Source organism: Bombina bombina, chromosome 8 (assembly GCF_027579735.1).
Source record: "Bombina bombina isolate aBomBom1 chromosome 8, aBomBom1.pri, whole genome shotgun sequence".
Classification (NCBI taxonomy): Eukaryota; Metazoa; Chordata; class Amphibia; order Anura; family Bombinatoridae; genus Bombina; species Bombina bombina.
The window spans coordinates 109754486-109768269 of record NC_069506.1 but is presented as its reverse complement, the minus strand read 5'-3'; the positions used below and the strand labels follow the sequence as shown (position 1 = coordinate 109768269).

Here is a 13784-nt window from a genome sequence, read left to right as displayed (position 1 = left end):
ACTGCATCTAACATAAAACTTTGGTGACATTTCCAGCAGCACATATTTGTTATTTTCTTGTTTCACACTGATAAAATAGCATGCATTCAAATTGTATTTATAAATCAGCTCTAAAAAGGAAGGATCCTATATATTTCTCTTCTTTTTATGACTTTAGAAAACTCTAAAGAATGATGTTGTGGTGAATGGGAAAATAACAATGGTGAAGTGAATCCTTAATTCTTTTTCCCCGTTCTGCTTAAATAAACCTGCTTTTGGATTGCTTGATCTGTGCAGAGATTAATCCAGCTATGTAGGCGGGAAGGTAAAATCCTAAAAAGACAGAACTGGCTGCTGTGTAGAAACAGAGACTAACATCAAGATTATATCAACTGCTGACAGGAACTGATTCTCCACCCTGCTCACAGCATATTGCAAGAGGTTAGGGTTTGGATGGGGGAATGTACCACAAGAATTATTAAGGCATCTACCTGTACTAACAGCAATTAATGGATATCAGATCTCTAATCAGAAGAAAGTCAATGGACCATAGCAAATCATTGCAGTCCTCTCTGGCAGCTCAGGGGTTAAATAAAAATCCTAACCTGAATGAGCTCTATTTAAAGGGATGTTAAACAGTCTATTTCATTGTTGTAATAAAAAAGCACTAAGCAGTTGCTTATATTTAATAGAAGTCATTGTAATATGTATTACTCATCTATTTAAATGGATTTTACCTTTTTATTTATTTTTTACATTACATTTGTGCTTCCCGTCACAGCCCTACAAGGAGGAGGAGGTCTTTACAGGAAGTTTTATCTCAGCTTGATGTCATACAACTTCTAGGTTAGTGAATAGACGAGATAACAGGGAGTCAGATTTGCTCATGCCCAGAACTGACAGAATAAAAACTTACGCCTAGATTTAGAGTTCTGCGGCCAAAGGGGTGCGTTAGCTACGGTGCTTTTTTTCCCCCGCACCTTTTAAATACCGCTGGTATTTAGAGTTCACAGAAGGGCTGCGTTAGGCTCCAAAAAGGGAGCGTACAAGCATATTTACCGCCAATGCAACTCTAAATACCAGCGGTGCTTACGGACGTAGCCAGCTTAAAAAACGTGCTCGTGCATGATTCCCCCATAGGAAACAATGGGGCCGTTTGAGCTGAAAAAAAACCTAACACCTGCAAAAAAGCAGCGTTCAGCTCCTAACGCAGCCCCATTGTTTCCTATGGGGAAACACTTCCTAAGTCTGCACCTAACACCCTAACATGTACCCCGAGTCTAAACACCCCTAACCTTACACTTATTAACCCCTAATCTGCTGCTCCCGCTATCGCTAACCCCTGCATTTTATTATTAACCCCTAATCTGCCGCTCCGTACACCGCCGCAACCTACGTTATCCCTATGTACCCCTAATCTGCTGCCCCTAACACCGCCTATATTATATTTATTAACCTCTAATCTGCCCCCCCCCAACGTCGTCGCTACCTTACCTACAATTATTAACCCCTAATCTGCCGACCGGACCTCACCGCCACTATAATAAAGTTATTAACCCCTAATCCGCCTCACTCCCGCCTCAAAAACCCTATAATAAATAGTATTAACCCCCAATCTGCCCTCCCTAACATCACTGACACCTAACTTCAAGTATTAACCCCTAATCTGCCGACCGGACCTCACCGCTACTCTAATAAATTTATTAACCCCTAAAGCTAAGTCTAACCCTAACACTAACACCCCCCTAAGTTAAATATAATTTTTATCTAACTAAATAAATTATTTCTTATTAAATAAATTATTCCTATTTAAAGCTAAATACTTACCTGTAAAATAAACCCTAATATAGCTACAATATAAATTATAATTATATTGTAGCTATTTTAGGATTAATATTTATTTTACAGGCAACTTTGTATTTATTTTAACCAGGTACAATAGCTATTAAATAGTTAATAACTATTTAATAGCTACCTAGTTAAAATAATTACAAAATTACCTGTAAAATAAATCCTAACCTAAGTTACAATTAAACCTAACACTACACTATCAATAAATTAATTACATACAAATACCTACAAATACCTACAATTAAATAAACTAACTAAAGTACAAAAAATAAAAAAAGAACTAAGTTACAAAAAATAAAAAAATAATTTACGAACATTATAAAAATATTACAACAATTTTAAGCTAATTACACCTACTCTAAGTCCCCTAATAAAATAACAAAGCACCCCAAAATAAAAAAAATGCCCTACCCTATTCTAAAATAAAAATTGAAAAGCTCTTTTACCTTACCAGCCCTTAAAAGGGCCTTTTGCGGGGCATGCCCCAAAGAATTCTGCTCTTTTGCCTGTAAATAAAAACATACAATACCCCCCCAACATTACAACCCACCACCCACATACCCCTAATCTAACCCAAACCCCCTTTAAATAAACCTAACTCTAAGCCTCTGAAGATCTCCCTACCTTATCTTCACCACGCCGGGTATCAACTATCCGTCCAGAAGAGGCTCCAAAGTCTTCATCCAAGCCCAAGCGGGGGCTGAAGAGGTCCATCATCCGGCTGAAGTCTTCTATCAAGCGGCATCTTCAATCTTCTTTCTTCCGGCTCCATCTTCATCCATCCTGGCCGACGACTTCCCGACGAATGACGGTTCCTTTAAGGGACGTCATCCAAGATGGCGTCCCTCGAATTCCGATTGGCTGATAGGATTCTATCAGCCAATCGGAATTAAGGTAGGAAAATTCTGATTGGCTGATGGAATCAGCCAATCAGATTCAAGTTCAATCCGATTGGCTGATCGAATCAGCCAATCAGATTGATCTCGCATTCTATTGGCTGTTCCGATCAGCCAATAGAATGCAAGCTCAATCTGATTGGCTGATCGGATCAGCCAATCGGATTGAACTTGAATCTGATTGGCTGATTCCATCAGCCAATCAGAATTTTCCTACCTTAATTCAGATTGGCTGATAGAATCCTATCAGCCAATCGGAATTCGAGGGACGCCATCTTGGATGACGTCCCTTAAAGGAACCGTCATTCGTCGGGAAGTCGTCGGTGAAGAATGATGGATCCACGCTGGAGGTCTTGAAGATCAGCCGGTCGTCATCGGATGGAAGAACATAGAAGATGCGGCTTGGATGAATATGTTTGCCGGTCTGGATGTCCTCTTCTGCCCGCTTGGATCAAGACTTCAGCCGGAGGATGGATGTCTTCAGCCCCCGCTTGGGCTTGGATCAAGACATCGGAGCCTGGACGGATCGCTGATACCCGGTGTGGTGAAGATGAGGTAGAAAGATCTTCAGGGGCTTAGTGTTAGGTTTATTTAAGGGGGGTTTGGGTTAGCTTAGAGGTATGTGGGTGGTTGGTTATAATATTGGGGGGGTATTGTATGTTTTTTTTCCAGGTAAAAGAGCTGAATTCTTTGGGGCATGCCCCGCAAATGGCCCTTTTAAGGGCTGGTAAGGTAAAAGAGCTTTTCTATTTTAATTTTAGAATAGTGTAGGGCATTTTTTTTATTTTGGGGGTCTTTGTTATTTTATTAGGGGGCTTAGAGTAGGTGTAATTAGTTTAAAATTGTTGTAATATTTTTCTGTTTGTAAATATTTTTTTATTTTTTGTAACTTAGTTCTTTTTTATTTTTTGTACTTTAGTTAGTTTATTTCATTGTATTTATTTGTAGGTATTGTATTTAATTAATTTATTGATAGTGTAGTGTTAGGTTTAATTGTAGATAATTGTAGGTATTTTATTTAATTAATTTATTGATAGTGTAGTGTTAGGTTTAATTGTAACTTAGGTTAGGATTTATTTTACAGGTAATTTTGTAATTATTTTAACTAGGTAACTATTAAATAGTTATTAACTATTTAATAGCTATTGTACCTGGTTAAAATGATTACAAAGTTGCCTGTAAAATAAATATTAATCCTAAAATAGCTACAATATAATTATAATTTATATTGTAGCTATATTAGGGTTTATTTTACAGGTAAGTATTTAGCTTTAAATAGGAATAATTTATTTAATAAGAGTTAATTTATTTCGTTAGATTTAAATTATATTTAACTTAGGGGGGTGTTAGTGTTAGGGTTAGACTTAGCTTTAGGGGTTAATACATTTATTAGAGTAGCGGTGAGATCCGGTCGGCAGATTAGGGGTTAATTATTGTAGGTAGGTGGAGGCAACGTTGGGGGCGGCAGATTAGGGGTTAATAAATATAATATAGGGGTCGGCGGTGTTAGGGGCAGCAGATTAGGGGTACATAGGGATAACGTAGGTTGCGGCGGTGTACGTAGCGGCAGATTAGGGGTTAATAATAATATGCAGGGGTCAGCGATAGCGGGGGCGGCAGATTAGGGGTTAATAAATATAATATAGGGTTCGGCGGTGTTAGGGGCAGCAGATTAGGGGTACATAGGTATAATGTAGGTTGCGGCGGTGTACGGAGCGGCAGATTAGGGGTTAATAATAATATGCAGGGGTCAGCGATAGCGGGGTCGGCAGATTAGGGGTTAATAAGTGTAAGGTTAGGGGTGTTTAGACTCGGGGTACATGTTAGAGCGTTAGGTGCAGACATAGGAAGTGTTTCCCCATAGGAAACAATGGGGCTGCGTTAGGAGGTTTTTTTTCAGCTCAAACAGCCCCATTGTTTCCTATGGGGGAATCGTGCACGAGCACGTTTTTGAAGCTGGCCGCGTCCGTAAGCAACGCTGGTATCGAGAGTTGCAGTGGCGGTAAATATGCTCTACGCTCCCTTTTTTGGAGCCTAACGCATCCATTCTGTGAACTCTAAATACCAGCGGTATTTAAAAGGTGCGGGGGAAAAAAAGCACGCGTAGCTAACGCACCCCTTTGGCCGCAGAACTCTAAATCTAGCCGTTTGTTCTTTAGATATTCTTTGTTTAAGAAATAGCAATGCACATGGGTGAGCCAATCATATGAGGCATCTATGTGCAGCCTCCAATCCGCAGCTTCTGAGCCTATCTAGGTATGCTTTTCAGCAAAGAATCTCAAGAGAATTAAACAAATTAGATAATAGAAGTAAATTAGAAAGTTGTTTAAAATTGCATGCTCTAGCTGAATCATGAAATTAAAAAAAATGGGTTTAATGTGCCTTTAATGTGCTTACAATTACTTTTTATACCAGCTGTGGAGTTTAAATGTATGGAACATTGTTCCTTTGAGGTTAATTTTGTATATGAAATAGATGTTTTTGATAATTGAAACCACAACCCAATGCAATGGTCTGAGCTTGTAGGTAGGAGGACCTCATTATAATATCTGTTTAATTATTTACACAACGTCCTCATCTAATTTATCACTGTTTATTCAAAAGACAATACTTAGGACTCAATTATCTAAAAGTCTCTGGGCTCTCAACATTATTAAAAAATGATTACCAATACTTATTTTTCCCTGGTGGAATGATTTAAAGCCTTTTTACCCTGAAAACAGGGTGTCTCACTAAGGGGCGTATACTGCATATTCATTTGGGGAGGAGGTGCATACATTACAAAGTGCACAGTAAAATTTGTGGTTTAAAAATATTACATAATGAATAATTTAACCATTCACATAAAAATATGCAGATAAAAATTGTATTGTTAAGGTTCATCAAAAATCATAACAAAATTCGGATTTTATCAAAAACATAAAATTTATATATAAATTACACAGGAATAAATCGTATTAAAGGGACACTGAACCCAAATTTTTTCTTTAGTGATTCAGATAGAGCATGCAATTTTAAGCAACTTGCTAATTTACTCCTATTATCAATTTTTCTTCATTCTCTTGCTATCTTTATTTGAAAAAGAAGGCATCTAAGCTTCTTTTTTTTTGGTTTAGGACTCTGGACAGCACTTTTTTATTGGTGGATGAATTTATCCACCAATCAGCAAGAACAACCCAGATTGTTGACCAAAAATGGGCCGGCATCTAAACTTACTTTTTTGCATTTCAAATAAAGATACCAAGAGAATGAAGAAAATTTGATAATAGGAGTAAATTAGAAAGTTGCTTAAAATTTCATGCTCTATCTGAATCACGAAAGAAAATATTTGGGTTCAGTTTCCCTTTAAATATGCACAGCGTAAATTGTAATTTAAGTACACTGAATGCGCAAAAACACAGACATTTGTACTTATAAGTACAAAATGCAAAGTATAATTAATTGTTGCATTTTCATAAAATGGTCTGAACATATGCGTTCCATGGGCAGATATGATTGTCCCTCTGATCCCAGTGTAATTCTGTCAAGATTTTCACACTATCACACAGTTTTTTCTTGCAAACTAAAATGTGGCAAGCTTTTCTCAAAAAACTCAAAATACTCGTAACCCTAATAGAAAAACACATGCATACGGAAATATACACAATTGTAAATTGCTATATGCAGAAAGAAGCATAATGCCATTTATACTGGCTTCAGGATTTCCTTTTTAAAGCGCGCCCCTGCTCCCTGCTAACTTCACTCTACAGAGTAAAGTGCCCCTTTCCAACGAGCTCCATAACTTTCAATAGGAGACTCTCACTTCTAACCGGGACTGCCCTTTTTTATGATAATTCCACCAGAGCAGCCCCTGCGAGAGTCGGCAAGAAAAACCATGTCTGATCTGAGTGAGGTTTAGATTATCTGCCCTTAGAAAAAACAATTAAAAATGAACATTTTAGTATCTTTCTGTCACATCCCCCCACTAGAAGCATAAATTCTAAAAAAGCTTTTTGTTTATATAGTTTTTTTTGTAACCAAAATCAGCTATTTCAAATGACAACATCAAGGTAAAGGTATACAATTTAATATACTCCAGCAGGTAAGTGTTTTCTTTATTTGTGTCTAGCACTGCTAACTGAATTTCTCACACAGCACTTGGGCACCTGCTAGTGGAGGAATATTTGGTCAGAGTGATTCCAAAAGTGACATCACAAACTTGCTTAGGACAACAGCCAACACCAAGAACATCAATTGTTTATTTTAAATTTCACACCTGCAATGCAAATATTTCTTCTTTATTAAGAAAAATATCCCAATGGTTCTTCAATTACTCTTAGTTTTGTATTGCTAGAGAGGGCACAGACACTATTTTTCTTATATATTTGCAGCCTTATAACTATACAGTGCTTTGAGACAAAAAAACTATGCTGCCAGAATACAAACAAAATATATAAAACACTGCATTACTGTCAAACTTTAATGCAAGAATATTTTTAAAGCAACATGCCAGTCAAAATTGAAATGTGTGTACATTTTTAAAACAAGCATTTTTCGCAATATATTTGTATTAGCAAAAATGCTTCTAGTAAAAGTTATGACTGTTTCAAAGGCATATGCACATAGGATGCACATGCCCTGTGCACCTACATTCAAACTTTGCCCCTTCTTAAAAAAAATGGTGGTGTGCATCATGGTTCTTTTTGAATAATACAAGTGTCTGCCTCCTTTCTGAACAAATGTGGTGTTTAAATGCTAGTGCACGGATATGAAACAGCATATGTACATATACCCCTGGAACTGTGATATATTTTACTAGATTTTTACATTTTTGTTAATAGAAGCAGATCTGAAATGGAATCATGCATGTTTCTGTTTTGACTATAATGTCTCTTTAAATAAAGTTTAATCTATATTTTACATTTAAGTGGTTAATTTGTGCAATTTTTACTATTAATGGTTTATGGTTTCAATTGCTTCTTCTATATTGTATTCCTGTCATTTATATCATTAGTTTGTATGTTAGCACAGACAAAATGTCATGGCATGTTAAAATGAAGAATACATCATATGACATTAGGTGCCAAAGTCAGGTCACTTAAAAAAAATGTTTTATTTGTAAAGCTGCTCAAGACTTTTTCCCCCAATATTTACAGACTAATAAAAGAAGCAGCAAATGTGTATAATTACCTTTCTGTCCATTAAAGGGACAGTCTAGTCAAAATTAAACTTTCATGATTCAGATAGGGCATGTCATTTTAAACAACTTTCCAACTGACTGTTATCATTACATTTGCCTTGTTCCCTTGGTGGTATTTTTGAAAAGCTAAACCTAGTTAGGTTTAAACTGATTTCTAAACTGTTGAAAACCGCCCCTTAGCGCAGAGCATTTTGAAAGTTTTTTACAGTTAGACAGTACTAGATCATGAGTGTCAGGTAACATTGTGCTCACTCCCGTGGAGTTATTTAGGAGTCTGCACTGATTGGTTAAACTGCATGTCTGTCAAAAGCAATGAGATAAGGGGGCAGTCTGCAGAGGTTTAGATACAAGGTAATCACAGAGGTAAAAAGTATATTACTATAACTGTTGGTTATGCAAAACTTGGGAATTGGTAATAAAGGGATTATCTATATTCTTAAACAATACAAATTCTTGTGTAGACTGTCCCTTCAACAAGAAATCATTGTATTTAATAAAAAAAAATGATTAGATTAATTTATTAAAATCTCACAGTCAATTTAAAGGGACATGAAGCCCAACATTTTTCTTTCATGATTCAGCTAGAGCATTGTTTCTCAACCGCGGTCCCCAACTACCCCCAACAGGCCAGGTTTTCATTATAGCTGAACCAATGCACAGATGAAATAATCAGCGGATGTGTGAGAGCAAGTTAGTAACCATGGTGTTACTGATCAGCTGATTACTTCCCCTATGCACTGGTTCAGTTATAATAAAAACCTGGCCTGTTGGGGGTACTTGAGGACTGCGGTTGATAAACACTGAGCTAGAGCATGCAATTTTAAACACCTTTCTAATTTACTTTGATTATCAAATTGTATTTGCTCTTTTAGTATCTTTTGTTGAAGAGCAGGGATGTATGCTCAGGAGTGTGCACATATGTGGAGCACTATATAGCAGCAGTTTTACAAGAATGTTATACATTTGCAAGAGCACTAGGTGGCAGCACTATTTCCTGCCATATAGTGCTCCAAAGCCCTACCTAGGTATTTCTTCAGCACAGAGTACAATGTGAACAAAGCAAATTTAATAATGGAACTTAATTGAGAACTTTTTTTTATAAAATTGTATGTTCAGTCTGAATCAGAAAAGAACATTTTGGGGTTTCATATATCTATCAGTAGTGCTAGAAAGACAGTGTTACTGGTATATTAAGATAAGCAACATTTAATGGGAGATTTAATCCAAAATGATGAATAATAAAAAAAGACTGCCATTTTTGTATTATTTATTTTATTCACTTATACTTAAAATTTGACACTTGGAAGTGGAGCCTACATGATCAAAATAGTGATTTGCAACATTCTACACAGTGCTTGCATGATATAGGCAGGGCTAATATATATATATATATATATATATATATATATATATATATATATATCCTTACTGTACCAAAATATTAATCAATCCCTGGTCTGCATAACAATCTAAAGGACAGTTTTAAATGAGTTTGAAAAATGTATTTGAATGCAGATATTTTGCATTGCAATACTTAAAGGGACAGTACACACCTTCCAATTACTAAACATTGCTGTAGTTTTCCTATAGAATAACATATCAGCAAAGTCTAAAAACATTTTTTAAAACATTTTTTTTTTTTACTGCAATTGTTTTTCAATGGCCAAACAAATCATTTGGGTGTTAATCTGGGCTTTAGTCTGCAGACAACAAGGCTAACCATGGTAATTTTGTTAGTAAGAAGTACAGGTAGCCCTTAGTTTACGCCAGGGTTAGGTTCCAGAAGGAATGGTTGTAAATCAAAACCGTTGTAAATTGAAACCCAGTTTATAATGTAAGTCAACGGGAAGTGAGGGAGATAGGTTCCAGGCCCCTCTCAAAATTGTCATAAGTAACACCTAATACATTTATTTTTAAAGCTTTGAAATGAAGACTTTAAATGCTAAACAGCATTATAAACCTAATAAAATAATCACACAACACAGAATATATAATTAAACTAAGTTAAATGAACAAAAACATTTGCTAAACAGCATTATAAACCTAATAACATCATCACACAACACAGACTTCACTTGCATTTTTCTGCAAACAGTTCTTTCTATGCATTCCAATCTGGACTGATTTATAGACAGGAAGATCTTGTTCCTTTGAAATCTGCTCGATAGCTCAGGTCTGGTTAAACTGATTCATTTCAGCTTGCTTGACTTTGCTGCAACACAAGCAGACAGCTCCACCTACTGGCTATTTTAATAAATACACTGCTTCTCAATGCTTTTCAATAGCAGTCACATGACTATATATAGCAGGTTTAGGCTTGATAAGTCAGCAAAGTGCATTCAAATTTAGAAGAATTGAAAAATCCTCAGTTTTCATAGCTAAATTACATGAAAAGGGCAAAAATTACAGTAGGACAAGAAAGTCAAAATTACATTTTTATGATTCAGAAAATTAGAAAATGTAATTTTAAACAACTTTGCAAATTACTTCTATTATAAAATGCACTGTTCTCTTGTCATCATTTGTTGAAGAGCATACCTAGATGAGGAGGATGCAAGTATCCTTGGTATTACATGGTAGTAGTGTTTGTGACAAAGTTATACATTGCTGGGTATCTTAGGGTAGAAGTGTTTGCAACAATGTACATTGTTTTTTTACAAATATAGTTGCAGGCAATTCTGCTGTACGTTGCTCAAGACACATACAGTATGCACCTCCTGAGATTATCTAGTTATGCTTTTCAAGAAAAAAGTATAATCAAAACAGAGTCAATTTGGTAATCAAAGTAAATTGGAAGGTGTAAAAAATGTTTTGCTCTATCTGAATCATGAAAGTTTAATTTTGACTTTAATAACTCTTTAATATGCTGCAGGTAATATGATCATAGTGTTTTGTACCACTATTAACAACCCAAGAATGGGCAGGGAAAAGTCATCTATGGGGGGGGGGGGGGGAAACCTTAGAAATTGTAGTTCCTCGTACATGTTGCACAGTGATTGCTTGATATGAGCTGGAACGCATTCAAATTTGTTGCTAATAGACCACAAAAGAGATAATATAAACAACATTTAAGGGGCTCCTTAATATGATAATAAATTGGAAAGAAATTGTACACACACACATTATATAAAATCATTCTCTGTCAGCTGTACATGTGTCTAAGCCCTTAGTCTAAGACAGCTAGGACACCAGTTTTCATACTATGCAAAATGTCTCAGAAACACCAAAAGTCTTGGTCTAACATTTCCACCACATTCCTCCACTTCCCACAACGTAAACACCTCTGGCTTCCTGCAATACATTTCTTTCATTTCAGCAGTTTACTGTCATCTTCCTGTCCCCCTACACTGAATTTCTCATCTCTCATTATAGTTCAGTAATACACTTGCAACCACGCTCTTATTTCTGTGCATGTACCACAATGTATCCCACTGATTCTAATATGCAGTGTAAATGGGCAAACAGGACAGGCATACTCACCCAGAAATAAACTGTGCACATACATGACACTGTTCTCTTGTACTTGTAAAACTAGATTAAGCCCCTTGGTTATTTAGCAAACATGTTGCCAACTATGTTTAACACATCTCTGAAAAGAAATAAAGCTTGTGAAAACACTGTGGCTTTAACCTAAGGATATTTCACAGTTCCAGCACTTCTTGATTTTCATTATAAGGATTCATCACATGCATTATTGTAGTTGACACATCATTAAGAATACTGACATTTTTAACTTAGCCCTTTTCTGCTGGTGCTGCCTTTTGCAGGAATGTTTAAGGCTTAAATAAACATTCCTGCATATTTATCTTGCAGTTTGTGTCACCTTTTAATTCAAACAAACAATAATATAACACCTTATTCTGAATAGAAACTGATTTATATAATAGAAAAAAAAAAGCAAAAGCCCTGAGTGACAGGTGAAAATAAAGGTCATTAGTGGCTCACATACCTTGTCTGGATCTTCCAACTCCTCACTGTTGGATAAGGTGACATTAAACGGTTCAGTGAACTGCTGTGGGTCTTTTCCCTTTTTGCGTTCCCTTTTAGCAGCCAGGACATGGAAGAATGCAAGTTGCTGGCACAGAAGTGTGGCCACTAGGAGCCATACCCAACACCTCATTATGTGCTGAAGAATATATCCTCCAAAGTTTGAAAAGTTCAGCTGAATAAAGCTCCTTGAATTTGTGGAAGATGTTGAACAGGACAAAACAAGTGGAAAGTTATTCCCTCAGCTTAGATAAGTGCTGATCAAGACAAAGGTTATATATAATACATAAATCTACTTAATTCCAATAGCTCATTTTACACTTAACAGAATAAGTTGAAAGCAAATGTTCTTCCAAAGATTTGCTCACAAGTCCTCAATGTGTAATTAAAACTCAGTCAGCTATGAAGTTAGTAAATTCTGTAGATTCAGGGGAGCATCCCAGTCCACATCTGCAGACACAAAGACCCATTAGTATAGTTGCACCTTTGCTCTAAACATATTGATGATATATCTGGAGCCATCAGGGTAATGAAGTAGAAATGTCATCCTATTGCTGGTTAATATATTATACTCTTTGTGGTGCATCAAGGTTTAAACACCTACAGATAACTTTGAAGAATTGACAGTAGAACTTACAATCCACTTCTTATGGGTCAGTTGCTCCAAATTTTAGCAAGTGACAAATGAAACATGTCCATTTTACTTCCTAGGGAATTAATAAAATCAGTATAAAATCAATATATAATTTATGTTATATTCTTGGATTGGGACAGTAATTCAGTCCTGCTGAATCAGCCAAGATTAAAAAAAAAAAAAGTGAAAAAAAAAAAGAGTCTGTGTTACCACTGCAGATAAAAAAATAAATATTTTAAATAAAGTTCAGTAATCCACATAAATAAGCTTTTTTTCTGATTTCTTTAACACGTGCTGTGTTTTAATGAGTTATTGTTTGGGTTAATGGGATTTTCAGTTGATCTGTTCCAGTCTGTCTCTCTCTCTTCCCAACTGCAAATTGGCTGTTGCTTTGCAGACTGCTTCATTTCACCTAATATATACTTCTTTCCTGCAACAGCTTTAACAACTTGATGGGGAGAGGGAGGGGCCCTGTTCATCTGTCAATCCTCTTTTTTTTTATATAACAGCCCTATTAAACAAGAGCTGATATCCATAGAGATATTAATCATCCTTAACCCTTTTTACAAGAAATTATGATTTATCAGCTTATGAAAATGTCAAGTAAAAAAAAAAGTGATCCTTATGATTTTTTTTAACCTTTGAAAAAATCTTTTTGGATGCTTACTGGTTTTAACTAATGTGTATAAAACATGTGTAGGTGTTACTATCCAAATGGCGCAAGAGATTAAAGTAATGTAAAAATCACATTTATACAGAAAGTTGTGATAAACCCTTGTAAAGCAGGGTTTCATTCTTTTGGTATCCTTTGTTGAAGAAGAAGCACTGCACTTCTGGGAGCTAGCTGAACGCATTGGGTGAGCCAGTAAGATAAGGCAGCTACAAATCAGCAGATCCTGAGTCTACCTATGTATCCTTTTCAACAAAGGATACCAAGAGAACAAAACAAATTAGATAATAGAAGTACGCTCTGTCTGAATCATGAAAGAAAAACTGTGGTTAGCGCTTTGGAATCTGTTGGCACTCTACAAATAACTGATAATAAATAAATATATAAATACATTTCATGTCCCTTTAAATCTAACCCTAACCTTAGGGTCGTTCACTGATCTAGGACAGCATGGTTTAGAGGAAACAGCAAATTATTAAAGACAGGTTTATGACATGGTGGCTTCCCATTACTATTGTCTCCATTTTTTTTTATTAATTCTATTATGAATCAATGATCCCTGTTTGTGTAATGTGGTGTAAGATCCTT

The 13784-nt window shown here is 35.9% G+C and overlaps 1 protein-coding gene across 1 annotated transcript in view; it reads right to left on the bottom strand.

Annotated features, from left to right (window-relative positions):
• The window catches only part of C1QTNF12 (C1q and TNF related 12), a 185364-nt gene extending 172784 nt beyond the window's left edge, over window positions 1-12580 (bottom strand). Inside the window, exon 1 of the mRNA XM_053690511.1 lies at window positions 11855-12580. Coding sequence (XP_053546486.1) covers window positions 11855-12025 — 171 coding nt within the window. The 5' untranslated portion in view covers window positions 12026-12580. The remainder of the gene's footprint in view (window positions 1-11854) is intronic.
• Window positions 12581-13784: the final 1204 nt, after the last annotated feature.